Genomic DNA, 14,519 nt, shown 5'->3' with positions numbered 1-14,519 from the left:
TACATTGTTACACCTTGTGAATACAACTACATTTTGTTCAGTGCTGCTGAAATTCAATGTGTTGTGTTGGTATAAGGTTTACCAAATATGCTACTCTCGTAAACTTATTTTTGCTGTTAAAATATTTTGGATTATGTCGATATCTTGTTATTTAACAATGTATCTGACAATCACAATCCGCTGTAACTTTTTCCCCCCAGTTAGTTTAAGCTCTTACTTTCACCGACTTCAACATTATCTTTATGATGCTGCAATATTACCAATAAAAGGAAATGCAATTAGTCCGAGTCAACTTGCTTTGGATCGTAGTTTGTAGCTCTTTTAAGTATGCATTCTACTCGAAAATATTTTGGATGGCTGGTTAATTTACGAATTGGCATGAAAGTAATAGACGATCTCCATTTTCTTTTCATCCAGTTGTGGAGAGTTTCCGAATCAGAATTTCAGTTTCGCACTTCTCAAGGCCAGTTTCTAACTTGTGATGGTGAAGGCTGTGTAGTCTCTGCAACAGAAAAATCACCTTCAACACCAGAAACATTTGAAATCGAAAGAAATAATGATAGTAGAGTTCACATCAAACTTAAGAGTGGGACCTATCTGCAGGTATGCACATTTCCTATGACGGAATTATTCAGCAGTAGGGACTTGGGGTCCAACTATTTTTATGCCTACACAAGGTTCTGGATCACTAGATGTGAGTATCAAAGTTGATGGCTTTGTTTACAATAACATGAAAATTATGTCTGCATATTTGCTTTTTATTGCATTGAACTTTGGGCTAATTTGGGGAATTTCAACATCTGAGAATTTGGCTAGGACATAGTTGTCCAAAAACAATCAATGTGACAATCAGCTGGTAAGATTTACCAAAAATAATTGGCTTTTACTATTACTTGCATCCAATAATATAAACACTTATGCGCTCAGAATGCCTACAGCAGACCCACTAAGGATTGATCCATTGAACCTCTGCCACTCCCTTGCTGCTGTATTTTTCCATTTTTTTCTTGATGCTGAGGTTCTTAATCAGGAAATATCATAGAATGTACTTTATTTCCTAGGCTACCTTAGGAAACCAGCTCACAGCCGACTATCCAGGGATGCCAGGATGGGATGATAATGCAGCCACGTTTGAGATGGCAATTGTAGCAAATAACTTGCATGGAGATTACCAGCTTGCAAATGGATATGGACATGAGAGGGCCAAAGAGGTTCTAAAGGTACCCTACTTTTCATAATCCCCTTTAATTTGACATCTTGAACTCTTTGCCAAGTCTGTGTCCTTGTCAAGCACATGTAGGAAATTCATCATAATAAGTTTCTTTCCTTGAATATTTTGAGTCAACAAGCATAGCAAGTGTTTCTTTTGGCACAACACCTGAGATCATGGCATATTGTCCATCTCCGTTTTGCACAAATATTCACCATATAACTTGGCCTATGTTCTTTTGGCATCCTCTAATATTCTTATTTCATTATTTATTTATTTATTTATTTTCTTGTCTGTCATAAACCATGTTATCCAGGTATGACAATTTCGAAAAAGGTTTTCAACTTATAGAAGGCTTGGCATTATTTTCAATTTATCATATTTTTTAGTTATTCTTTTTACTGCAGAGACATAGAAACACCTTCATCACCATAGAGGATTTCAACTTTCTGTATAGACATGGAATAAATACTGTGAGGATACCTGTTGGCTGGTGGATTGCTTTTGATCCTGATCCTCCAGCTCCATTTATTGGGGGATCTTTGGAAGCTCTAGATAATGCATTATCCTGGGCAGAGTAGGTCTTGTTTTCACCTTGTTCTGTTCAGAGTGCTGACAATTTTAAGATACATTTTTGTTTCTCCTTTTTCCTTTTACAAATATATGTACCTGCAAATGTTTTGATGCAGAGCCTATAACATAAAGTGCATAATTGACCTTCATGCTGCTCCTGGCTCCCAAAATGGAATGGAACATAGTGCTAGCAGAGATGGGACAACAGATTGGCCCGCTTCAGATTACATATCACAAACACTGGATGTTATAGATTTCTTAGCTTCAAGGTAAGCTCTTGTTTGTTCTGAGACTGTTGAAATACGGTTCTACTTATTACTATTCACCTACCTGAATGCTCCCCTCTATATATCAAATACTAAAAATATTGAATGTTTGAAAGTAAGGTGTGTGCACATTGCCTTTGATAAAGATTTAAGTAATTTTATTGTCAACTTTTAGCAAGTGGAAGCTGAACACTGGGGAGGTTTTGCACTGTTACTTTACATTCATGAATCATACAACAGCTTGAATCTGAAAGCTTAAACTAACTGGTCATGGGCCAACACCTTACTAGAACTTCACTTGCCTAATTCGTGTTAGTTTGGAAACCTTTACTTATTTTCCATGCGTAGGTATGCAAAGCATCCAGCCTTGCTGGGAATTGAGCTTTTGAATGAACCTTCATCAGCAACAGTTCCATTGGATATTTTAGTTCCATACTACAAACAAGGCTACCAAATTGTCCGAAAGTACTCACCTACAGCTTATGTGATAGTGTGCCAGAGAATCGGGAATGCTGATCCACTGGAACTTTATCAGGCTAATATAGGCTCACACAATATAGTTGTGGATCTGCATTACTACAATCTCTTTGACACATTTTTTGTTAACATGAGCACTGTGGATAATATCCTATTCATCTACAAAAGCAGGGAGGCTCAACTACAAGCCTTAAATAACGCAAATGGTCCGCTGGTGTTTATCGGTAATTCAAGCTGCACACTCTGTGTTTGCACACTTTAATTAGGTAGGGTATCCAAGTAATCAGAATCCTGATTTTCGAGTAAATGATTGGTTTCAGGGGAATGGGTAAATGAGTGGAATGTGACAAGTGGGACCCAGAAGGATTATCAAGACTTTGGAAGCGCTCAATTAGAGGTTTATAATGCGGCTTCCTTCGGGTGGGCGTACTGGACACTCAAAAATGACAGAAAGCACTGGGATTTTGAGTGGAACATAAGGAACAATTATCTCCAATTAGGTAATGCTTTAAATTCATCTTCATTTTATTTGTCCCCAGAAAGGAAAAAAAAAAATCATCTTCAATTTCGTACTTTCAATTTCTTTGAACTCCTTTTGCCCACTTTATCTCATAGTTTTTGACCCAAACAAAAAGTTTGATAAATTTTTTAAAATCTACTTACTTTATGATATTCTCCATTTTAACAGTGTCTTTTAAAAAGAGATGGCAAGTTGCTTTTATAAACATCTTATAAAATAATTCACACGTAATAATAATATAACGCTTTTTGGAGTTCCTATTATTATCTTATAATATTGAAACGATAATTATGTTTTATTCTTCTATAAACCTATTTTATAACTCGTAGCCCTATTATCACATTACCAAAATTACTATTAATCACACACACACACACATATATATAATATGCTTTTATACGGTTCAATATGTAAACTACACCAATGCAGGTAATTCACCGAACATGCAAATCTTCAACAGTTTAGTGTTGCTGGGAAAAATATTTGCCTGGCTCTATCTCCATCATATCTTATGACAAATAAATGACCCGAAATCGGAGAGGAAGATCTAAATGCGGCTTTCAAATTCTTTGCATCTCAAATTATTATATTCATTTGTTCTGAAATTTGCAAGTGTAATGAAATTGTTGGAGCAAAATGTATCCACACAGCAAAACATCACTGACCCTGTAAGAACATTGGGCTGGGATATTATTCTTGTGCTCACCCTTGATCATGTATAAATGAAAAAAATCCATTCTTTCTGTTCCCTTTTAGCTTCCAGTAAAAAAACGCTCTTCAAACGATTTCATCCCCTTACCTAAAGCCATTTTTTGTAAATCAAAATGTAAATTCTTTTGACCAACTGGCCAACTGTAAAATATCCTATAAAAAGCAAAAGCAAAAACCCAAAATATGTCAATGGGAGCTCTGTGAATCCCATGACATCTCCAATTGCAGTGAAAGGAATTGCAATTCCAATAGCAGAAATCACAAGTGTAGATGAAAGTACTGGCCATGAAGCAACCTCCTGAATAAAAGGGATCTTCTCAGTTCGGATGAGGTGGATAATCAACGTTTGCATGAGTAACCCTTCAACAAACCACGCAGAACGGAAGAACACGACATTCATTTGGTTGTAAGCCTCGTAATAGAACCAGAGGAAAAAAAGTGCCGTTACATCACAGAGAATGCACACCGGACCATTGAACAAAATGAACAGCGGTAAGCCATTCTCTGACCATATCTGCGGCGTTTTTACATAATCTCCTTCCATTTTGTCCCATGGTATCGCAATTTGACCAACGCTATATAAGAAATTCTGTGTTAGGAGCTGCTTTGGAGTCAATGGATCGGTTTTCAGGAACATGGTTGCAATAAGAAGTGAAAGAACGCCTCCTAGATTAGCAATAATTGACATCTTTATGTATTTCATTGTGTTACCAAAGGTGACACGGCCCCGCTCAACTCCAGCAACAAGCACGTTCAGATCTTTCTCAAGTAAGATAATATCAGCTAAGTCTTTAGCAACTGATGCCCCAGAATCAACTGATATACCAACATTGGCGGCATCCAGTGCAAGTGAATCATTTATTCCATCTCCCAAGAACCCAACAACGTGCTTACCAACCGATTGCAAGGACTGTACTACCCGGAGTTTCTGAGTTGGAGTGAGCCTAGCCAGTACTGTCGCTCTTTTAACTCTTTCATGGAAGGATTCTTGGCTGAGTAACTCAAGGTCTGGTCCTGTACTTACGTGGGTGGTTCTGATACCAACTTCATGGCAGATTTTAATTGCCAGCGAGAGTGAGTCACCTGTTAACAGTTTTGCTTTTACTCCCTTCTTAGCTAGCCGCCACAGAGCTTGCTTTGCGGAGTCCTTAGGAGGGTCATAGAATGTTATGAGACCTAGGAACACCATGTCCGACTCAATTGGACCATCGTTTCTGTTGCTTTGAGCACTTTTCGGCTGCAACATGTTACAAAACTCTGATGTAAGAAAAGCAAGGGAATGTAATTCTGTAGTTCTGGTTTGGTTTGACCCTGAAACCAATTATGCAGCCCCTTCCAGGCTCCAACATATTGAGTTGAAATTCTTTGGAAGATCTTATGAGTAATAGATGCTAAAAATGAAATGAAAAGGAGAAAAATAGAGAATATGAAATTAAAAAGCAAGTGCTTGGGAAGTACTAACATTCTATTTATAGAAAACACTCTGTGAACAACAAATAAAGGATTAAAAATCAGTCGTGAATAAAGTGCTTTTGTAATGGTTCTGCATTGCTTCAACTTGCACTAAACTAAATAATAGAACATGAAAGTTATAATAGGTAAATAGATGGAACAAATAGTTGACATCGAAAAATGGAAACTCTAAAAAATCTGAACTTACTGGTAGCAGCCTCTTTACTGCAACTCCTATAACCCTTAATCCCTCATTGCTAAGTTCTTCCCCCAAATTTAAAATCCTCTTCTGCTCTTCTGAAGTGAAACTGGTGATTGGACCACTATCCATGTGCTCAACAAAAGAGCAAACTTTGATTACTTCTTCTAATGCCCCTTTTGTTATCACGAATCTACCACTGAATTGGCTACTTCTATCTTCTGTAATTGATTCTGTTTCCAAGATAACTGAAACTTTTCTTCGTACAAAATCGAAAGGGATCTCATCTAGCTTCTTCCATTTGGATGCCTGGAACCTGTAGCCATTTGTATATACATATGCCAATATTGCATCATCCAGAGGATACTTCTGATCAGTCTTGTAGTAAGAATTCAGAAATGCAAAACGTAGGACATTTTCTTTTGGGAATCCCCAGCTGTCAAGGTGATTAACCATGATTGCACGGTCCATGGTGAGCGTACCTGTTTTGTCTATGCATAGGATATCCCTGTAACAGAAGTAACAAAGCAAATGACAATCATTTAAAATATTCAATTTTGACAAGAACTCTTAGAATGCAAAGTTAACAAAATTTGTTTTGTTTCTACTGTAGATATTCCTCTTTCTGTATTGAAGACATATGCATTGATATTAGTATTAGCAAAGAAAAATTAAACTTACATAGTTCCCATGTCTCTTATGGCACCTAAGCTTTTGACGACACATCTGTCTCTGGCCATAGCAAGTGCTCCTTTAGCAAGACTTGTGTTAACAATGAGGGGAAACATCTGAGGAGTGAGTGCGCATGCAACGGAGATTCCAAAAAGAATACTCTCACTTAGATTTTTAGATGTAAAATAATCAATCAATATGATGATCGTAGCTACTATTAGCATAACACAGATAAGCACAAAAGATATCCTTCGGACTCCTTTCTCAAAGTCATCTGGTGGTTTCTGCTTTCCAATAGTTGAGAACATGGTGCTCGTATAGGTCTTGGATCCCGTGGAAACAACTAGACCAGTTCCACTACCCGATACAACATTTGTGCCCTGAGATATAGTCAAAACACGAATATGTCTCAGTATTTTTACTTAGCAGACATTAAATCAAGGGCTGGGGTTAAGGTTAAAATCTTACATGTGAGAGAGAGGGGGGATTAAGGGATGAGAAACAATGAAGGACCTAATGAGGAGCCACCATATGATTTTATTATTTCAAATATTCGACCTGAATATTCCAAAGATTATGACCAAACACCTAGCCCTTTTTTCTTGGCAGATCAGGCTGATGAAAAATCTTTGGAACTTTCACGGCAAGCAGCACAATCATATGAATGAATATACCTACCATGAAGCAGATATTCTTCAAATCTAACAAAGGAGTGCAATGATCTTCTCTGATGTCTGCTGTCTTTTCAGCTGTCCAAGACTCCCCTGTTAACGAGGATTGGCTGTTCAAGAAGCAAAATGCGATAAGTTATTCTATAATCCGTTATATTAGAAAAGGGTGAAATGGCATTGGCATGAAAGAAACTCACAAACCTAATGCATTAAATAAGGCGAGGTTTGAGGTTCTATACCTTACTACCAGGTGTTTCGAAGTCAGTAATCTCACATCACCAGGAAAAAGGTCCCCAGGTTCAAAAATAACAATATCACCAGGAACAACATCCCTCTGATCAACTTGAACTATTAATTCTGACTGAACAACTCTACCTGCACATCTTTGGACCTTAATAGGGCATCTTACAAACTCTGAAAGCTTCATGGCCGCTTTTGAACTGCCATATTCCTTGAAAGGTACGCAAAACATTTGTAAGGGCAAGATTCTAGATATGTAAATGTAAAACCCTGGTTCGAGTCAACGAATTGAGCGAGAAATACCTGGTAGAAGCGGAGGCAAACACTAATAAGAACCAGTGCCAGCATGATGCATCCATTTGGACTGTCACTGGTTACATATGAGAGAGCAGACAAGACAATGAGAATGATATTAAAAGGATGAAAAATTGCATTCCACAGAAAATGCCACCAGCTTGGAAATGTATATTGGAGAGGCACATTTGGGCCATTTTCTTTTAATCGTCTCTCAGCTTCCTTGAAGCTCAGGCCTGCACAATGCAAAAGGAAATGATCGGGGTTATCTCATATAGAAACGAACACTTAGGCTGGATTACCAAGTTTTAGACTAATTACTCCTTTACCCCGTAGTTGAAACAGCTGGGGAAGAGAAAGGAGAAGGCCAGTTCTAAGCCAGAAAGGAATATGATTAACAAATCACTTAACGACCAAAAGGAATACGAATGTGTCTTTTGATTTAGGAAATATTTTGGGGGGCTTGTACAGCTGACAAATAAGTCAATGTCTGCCAAACAACTCAACCAACACTTGTGACAGCAATATTAGTAATGCACTTCAATATGTAACAAGAATCTCAAACTGTCAATTGAGTCTGATTTCAGGGCCTGGCTGTTAGCAGATCCGGAAGGAAGCAAGAAAAAAAAGTATAGAGGTGTAAACTTTACACAGGAGGATCTGCCAATTGCTTTAACACAATTGATAGCTTCAATAACCCAGCTAGATTGTCAAGGAGCCTCCTAAAGAAGCAAGAAATTAGGAATTCTACAATTTCCCAGCAGTGCTTTAATAATATTTGATCCTAAGAGGAAAGAAACATATGAATTAATGTTTCTTGATCGACTCTGGCTTTTGATGTAGATTTTGTTTTATAAGAGCTGGACTACTAAATCTCCGGTACTGGAGATGAAAGAATTTTCATCCAAATACTTCCATTCATTTATGCCATAGAAAAGTATTATATTATTAAATGTTTTCTGGATTTGAATTGAGCAATAGTTCTGGTTAAACCAAAGTGATATCTGATCGACAAACATTTCATCAATTATGTCAAATTGCTAGTTCTTCTCATTTTTGTTAACTCTTCACTTAAAGAATCCTACTGATATTGAAGTGTCTGACAAACACTCTCTATTGTAATTTGAAAGCTCAATAAATTTTATCTCAAGCTTGTATGATGAAAAATTATCATTTTTTATTAATATTAACATTTAAAGTCATATTTATCCCAATACTAATAACTTTTATTTTATTATTCAAAAAATAATAATAACTTTTATTTTATAACTACAACCTTTTTTTTTTCCAAATAGACCCTAGCTAGCAAAGATCATACTCACCTCTTTCAGTGGATCGAACATATTCAAAAACCAAATCTCTTTGCGACTGCGCGAACTTGTATAACCATGAGTAAACCTTCTCTTCCTCTTCAGTTCTAGACCCTCCGTCAACTTTGGCTAAACATCTCAAACCAAAAAAAAAAAAAAAAAAAACCCGACTCAAACAAAATCTCCGTAAACCAAATTATTAATGTCCAATAAACAATAACAATGACAATAAAAGAAACATACCTCCAGACATAAAGCGCTGCAAAAAGTTAAAGATAGGATTACGGGACGCATCGTCTTTGTCGTTGGTACTGTTACTATGATCATTCCTGATTAGATTTTGGTGACTGGGATTATTGGAGGAAGGCAAGAGGTGATTATTGTTGGTGTGATTAACATTTCTTGAAGTGAAAATGGAGAAGATTTTGAGTCCTCCCATAACATGAGAACAATTTAGCTGTGATTGTGAACTCTGAAGAAGAAGAGGTAGAGGTAGATGAAGACATATATGAAAAGGGAAGAGAGGAACCACTTCATTTGGCGGTTGAGGGTTTGAATAGAAGGTAGAGAGAACTTGTGAAGAAATTGTTTTATTGAATGAGTAATCCTCAACTTGAGAAATATTATCACTTGAGTTCAACTACCGAACCTCAAATGACCGTTAGGTTTGAAAGCCTGAAGAGGCAAAAAGCGTTGGTCACACTTCTCCAGTCAGCCCAGCCCCAGCTTCTTCAGACCCGGTTCACTTTTTTTTTTTTAAATATTAAAAATACTAGTGATTTATGCTTATAACGTGGCACTTTCACTTGATGTTAATTAATATCTCATCGATTACAGAACATAAAAAATCCATTACTACCAAATAGATGGTAATGGTTGAATGGTGATACATTATTTAGCATAAATAATATCATTTAGTATACATAAATAATACACTTAATTTACCCTCTTTTTATAAATTTACTTAATATAATTTCTTTCTTAAAAAAAAAAGACGATATGTTGTAATAAGAATTTTATAGTGATCAATCAAGTTCAGTCTTATAGTTACTGAAATCTATTAAATTAAATCACCAACATTAGAGAATTTTATTCAATACCTACTAGCGATAGCATAGAGACCCTAACATTTCATCTTAAAGCGTATATAGTTACTATACTATCAAATAAACTCGACTAGAAATGATACTATAACGGTAGTTAAGTTAAAATTAATTTTATTTGATCTCAGATAATGTGAATCATAATTTATTATGAAGATTAAAAAGTAAAGGCTAGGATGTCTTATATTCTTATATCTTCGCCTCTCCAAAACTCAAAAATCGGCTCCGTCGCTGGGTCCATGTTTGGCGCTGTCTACCGTCTAGTCTAATTTCGGTTAAATGTCGACTAATTATATTGATTTTCGAATACTGTTGGGGCTATTTGTGGTCCTCGAATTAACAAATTTGTATCATTCCCGCTTTTATAGTGACGACAAACAAAACAAATATGCCCGACAAGTAGGTCCATGCAACCAACATTTGTGACTTTATAATTCACAAAGAATTGAGAAGGCTGAAGGCAAAATAACTTACCAACTACCAAGTGCTTGTTATGTAATTCTGTTTGAATAATTTCAATCATTTTTTCTTTCTCTTTTCTTGAGAAGGAATAATTTCAATCTAATCGGAAACATATATAGGACATTCCTGTGATCGTACAGAAGGGGGGGCCTTTAAGCTTTAACCGTGCTTATTATTAATCATATTTTCCAATTTCCAGATGATCCTTACCAACTTAAGGATAATGAATTTAAATGTACTTTTATTATTTAATACACCCACTTTCATATAATTCTTTTTTCTTTCTTTTGGAAGTCATATTCGTATAATTCAAGAGCACTCAAAGGTCAATCCCTCCCCCCCCCCCTCCCCCCCCAAAAAAATAGTCAGTTGTCTTGTAGTCATATTAGCGAGGTGTGTTGGGATCACTCAATTAGAGTAATAGGATGTACGGGTTTTGATCAAATAAGAATAAAAATTTAATTATGAAAAGTTATAACGAATCACTTATGAAACATTACAAAATTTGGTGGTGTATCGGTTTTTAAAAGTCTATATAAGAACAAGGGAGATGACTTTTAAATATAATCTAATTTTAAAAAATAAAAAATAAAATTTATTGTCTATTTTTCTTACAACAATTCACGTCTTTGTCAATTTTCTACAACGCCATAAAATTTGTTAGATATAAAGTGTTTATATTTTCTTAGTGAATTCTTTATTTTGGCTTGGTATAGATTCACATTAAAAATTTGTCATGTCCTGGAAGCGATTTACCGATAAACCCATAAATAATCTCTATCTAAAGGGGACAAATAACACTTTAAAAAAAGCGTATTCGATACATGTTTCAAGTTTCTGTCTACTACTGCTATTATTTTTAACACTATTTACAGGCCTTCGACCTTATCCTCGTGACGGTAACATTACAAGAGGGCATTAATAGTCTCCGGTAGCGTAATCATTTTAGTCATTTTAACAAATGAAAAATGAAAATCGTATGTACATAAACACATGAGGATAAATTAAAATTTGGATCAGCGATTATCCACGTTCCATGTGCGCCCTCCAGTATTGCATACGCTCTGTTGTCCATTTCTTGCGAAACGACACAAGGAATCAATCACAGCTCATGCAATTATAGGATTATGTTCATTTTATTTTTAAAGGCAAAGAAAGACCCACCTACTGAAGTTCAACATTTAAAAATAAATAAATGTATGCTCGCTCACAGGTACCTCGGATATAATGAAAGAAATATGTCTCGACGTCGACGGTGTCGGATTTGGCACAAGGAGTCATTCCTTCTCAGCAACTACATCTGGGACCTTACAAGTGAAATACGTACATATTACATACGCTGCCTACTTCAACCTTATATATATATATATATATATATATATATATATGTTCCAATCCAAAATATTAAAGTGTGGGATCGTTCGGAAAAACACATAAATCATGCAGTTTAAACGTTTTAAGTTTTAAGCCTTTAAAACTTCGCGGTTTTAAAACTTTCTCAAACTTTTCCCGCACTTTAATATTCCGGACCTGAAAACTAATATATATATATATTCCTATCCTACAATTAATTGTCATAAAACAGATGATGTCAAAAACATTATATATATGTACATATAGTAATTTTCTAAGAAGGTTTCGTGACTTCAATAAAATATGAAACCCTGATAATTTATATATATGTTGTTAGCCGAAAAAATTTAATGGCAATCTTTCCAATATTGTTTGGACGGCTTGTTAAAACTCCACTTCGCTGAGTCGGTGGGTGTGAAACATGGGGACGGCCACAGCCAGCCCACTACGTGGCACGTGCACGTACAATTATTGTTCTTCTTATCATATGAAGATGAATTAGCTTTCGTTTTCTTTGGTGGAACAAGTACACATGCGTGCGTGTCTCTGATCTCGACATAACTTTACGCAAATTAATGAATAAAACAACTCAAGTACTGATCAGATCAACACAAAATATCAACATTACGATCATTCAACGGCAAGTAAGAAAGAATCAAGCTTCTCAGCAAGTCAGGAAAACATTCACTTCAAACTATATTATTTCCAAAGTACAAAAGTCTTCGAGAAGTCGACCCAGTGATTAACTGAAAAGAATCTTGGTGATACAATAAAAGCTATGCTCCCAAGCATAGCTAAAAAAGAAGGGGACATAAAATGGGTTTATAATAAAACACCCCCAAGTCGTATATTGTGTCACCAACGAATTTTTTCGCACATGCACACTCCATGTATGATGAATTAGAAGCAAATTAACTATAACAATAGGGTCAACGAGAACGAAAAAGGAAAACACTGAGCTCCTGACCGATATTACCATCAGGGTCGATCAAATGATAAGATTCAGAATCCGAAGAGCCAGCAACCCGCTTAAAATTTGCTCTTAGGTACATAAGTTCATCGTCACGATCAAGTTGCTTCCCCCTGATAACACCAGCGCCAACCACAACTGAGTCCATGAGCCTCAACAAGTCCATATCAGCCTTGGATACTTTACGCTTAACCGCGTATCCAACTTTCCTCCCATTACAATACATCATCCACACCGGCGTCGAAATAAGTGGCTGATGAGAATTCCCGCCGAGGCCGAAAGTTGTGCTTTCTAATGCTATACGCAAAATCCCACCTTGCATTTCTCTGGCTAGAATGGTGGTGGGAAGTGCAAGGTCAATAAGGAGAGTAGGGTTCGTGGATTTGGAGTTTGTTTGGATACAGAACCGGACCTTTCCGCGGCGGTATCCGAAGATGGTGCCGGTGATGGTGTTTGATGAGGATGAGGAACTGGAATTGAAGCTGGGCTGTCGATAACAAATGTAGTTTTCTTGCTTGGTTTTGAATCCGTTTTCTTCAACATTGAAAGTAGTAGTACTGCAATTGCAGCTTGGAATGAGTAACTCCATGAGATTACGCAGAAGCCTCCATGACCGGACTTGTTTTTGGCACTCAACGGTGGTGACACTGACACCGGTGCCACCCATGCTCGAATAAGACATGGTCATGCTCTTATAGGTAGAGAGAATGTGAGAGGCTTATTAGGTTGTTGAAGGTGGTTTAGTGTTTTTATAGAGAGATGATCAGAACATTTTCTTTCTTATTTTTTTTTTTTTTAAATCGAGTTAGAGAGTAGCCGTTATATTTTAAACAGAGGCTTTTTCTTTCTTAAAACAAATTAAAAATCTTTTGCATTAGTGGGACACCTACTAAGGGTTTTTTTTTTGGTTTGTTAATTGAATTATTTTCTACAAAACAGAAGTCAACTTCTTGTTTGAAGATAAAATAAAATAATACACTCGATTAAGACTCGAATTGAGAGCATGCAATGTTTCATTTACTTACTAATGATGTATTGTTGCATTCTATCAAAAAAATATTGTTTGACCGTTTGCTTAACCATTGAAAATACGAAATTTGGCACACAAATATATGGAGTTTTGGTTGAAAATTTAGCATGCCGGATTGCCGGCCAATTGTGCTTATCGCTTGATTTGAATCTCCAACTCAAGATCAATCACGATTCCAAGTTTCCAGCCTCAGCTGCAACGGTTTGTAATAGTGAAAAATAGTATAATAAATGTACTTTGAAAATTGTTCTAAATACTCTAATTTCAATAAATATTTTACTACACAAATACCCATCATATGAATTATTATTAAGGATAATTTATTATAAGTAAACATTATATAATTACTTTGAACACTTATATAGCACACTCATTATTAAATGTACACAATTATCATATTTTAAACCTTAAAATTTTTATTTCCAACGGGTTAACCAATACTTATATGAATAATGTTAAAATCATTATTTTTATTTTATTTTTCCATAAATAAAATAAATTTTGCACTCATTACTTTTAGTTGTTCAAAAATAAAGTAAATAAAAGTACTGTAAAGCATCCATTTTTTTTTTTCGGTTTTTGCTTTTGACCTCTTCTTTCTCTTCTTCTCCGTCTTCTTATTCTACATAAATAAACAAAAAATAATAATAACTAAATTTTTGTTAACTAATTTTTACAACTTGACTCAATTATGTTGTTGTAAAAAATTGTTAATCTCTTGAAATTGGGCATACTGAATAGTTTTTGTTGGGGTTTTGAGTAAAGAAAGTTAATTAATTTAAATAGTCTTAGTAAGAATCTTTTTAGAATTTTAAAGAGTATACAAAGTAAAACTTAATTTTTTAAAATTAGTACATGAGTGTACAAAATAATAGAGTGTTTAAATTAAATTTTAGAGTGCATATAGGCCCAACCAACGCATAATCAATATAATAAGTGACACAACCCAGTTTCATACAATATGAAAAATATGAAATTGACTAATGATTTCCACACTTCTTTAATA

At 35.5% G+C, this 14,519-nt stretch overlaps 3 protein-coding genes across 3 annotated transcripts; 1 reads left to right on the top strand and 2 right to left on the bottom strand.

Annotated features, from left to right (window-relative positions):
- Positions 1-378: 378 nt before the first annotated feature.
- On the top strand, positions 379-3,889 carry LOC18037733 (probable glucan 1,3-beta-glucosidase A). Its single transcript, XM_006426250.2, has 7 exons — positions 379-603; positions 1,062-1,220; positions 1,618-1,787; positions 1,900-2,052; positions 2,398-2,750; positions 2,847-3,026; positions 3,476-3,889. Exons 1-7 carry the CDS (start codon positions 379-381, stop codon positions 3,559-3,561), a joined length of 1,326 nt encoding a protein of 441 aa, XP_006426313.2. The 3' UTR covers positions 3,562-3,889.
- LOC18037376 (magnesium-transporting ATPase, P-type 1) lies at positions 3,846-9,147 on the bottom strand. Its single transcript, XM_024180441.1, has 9 exons — positions 8,839-9,147; positions 8,608-8,724; positions 7,295-7,521; positions 6,991-7,202; positions 6,759-6,861; positions 6,549-6,593; positions 6,090-6,460; positions 5,418-5,916; positions 3,846-4,994 (listed from the first exon to the last, which is right to left on the bottom strand). Exons 1-9 carry the CDS (start codon positions 9,032-9,034, stop codon positions 3,846-3,848), a joined length of 2,919 nt encoding a protein of 972 aa, XP_024036209.1. The 5' UTR covers positions 9,035-9,147.
- A 3,295-nt stretch (positions 9,148-12,442) lies between these two features.
- Positions 12,443-13,171, bottom strand: LOC18037375 (protein MIZU-KUSSEI 1). The gene has a single exon (XM_006426248.2). It carries the CDS (start codon positions 13,169-13,171, stop codon positions 12,443-12,445), a length of 729 nt encoding a protein of 242 aa, XP_006426311.2.
- Positions 13,172-14,519: the final 1,348 nt, after the last annotated feature.

This window comes from Citrus clementina, unplaced genomic scaffold (genome assembly GCF_000493195.1).
Source record: "Citrus clementina cultivar Clemenules unplaced genomic scaffold, Citrus_clementina_v1.0 scaffold_7, whole genome shotgun sequence".
NCBI lineage: Eukaryota > Viridiplantae > Streptophyta > Magnoliopsida > Sapindales > Rutaceae > Citrus > Citrus x clementina.
The sequence above is the reverse complement of the archived record's forward strand: the minus strand, read 5'-3'. Positions and strand labels throughout refer to the sequence as shown.

Coding starts and splice junctions, on each gene's coding strand:
- LOC18037733 (XM_006426250.2), top strand. CDS start 379: ATGAAAGTAATAGACGATCTCCATTTTCTTTTCATCCAGTTGTGGAGA. Junction 1,221..1,617: donor GGGCCAAAGAGGTTCTAAAG/GTACCCTACTTT, acceptor TTTTTACTGCAG/AGACATAGAAACACCTTCAT. Junction 2,053..2,397: donor ATAGATTTCTTAGCTTCAAG/GTAAGCTCTTGT, acceptor TTCCATGCGTAG/GTATGCAAAGCATCCAGCCT.
- LOC18037376 (XM_024180441.1), bottom strand. CDS start 9,034: ATGGGAGGACTCAAAATCTTCTCCATTTTCACTTCAAGAAATGTTAAT. Junction 7,522..8,607: donor TGTTCGATCCACTGAAAGAG/GTGAGTATGATC, acceptor TGCATTGTGCAG/GCCTGAGCTTCAAGGAAGCT. Junction 5,917..6,089: donor ATAAGAGACATGGGAACTAT/GTAAGTTTAATT, acceptor CTTCTGTTACAG/GGATATCCTATGCATAGACA.
- LOC18037375 (XM_006426248.2), bottom strand. CDS start 13,171: ATGACCATGTCTTATTCGAGCATGGGTGGCACCGGTGTCAGTGTCACC.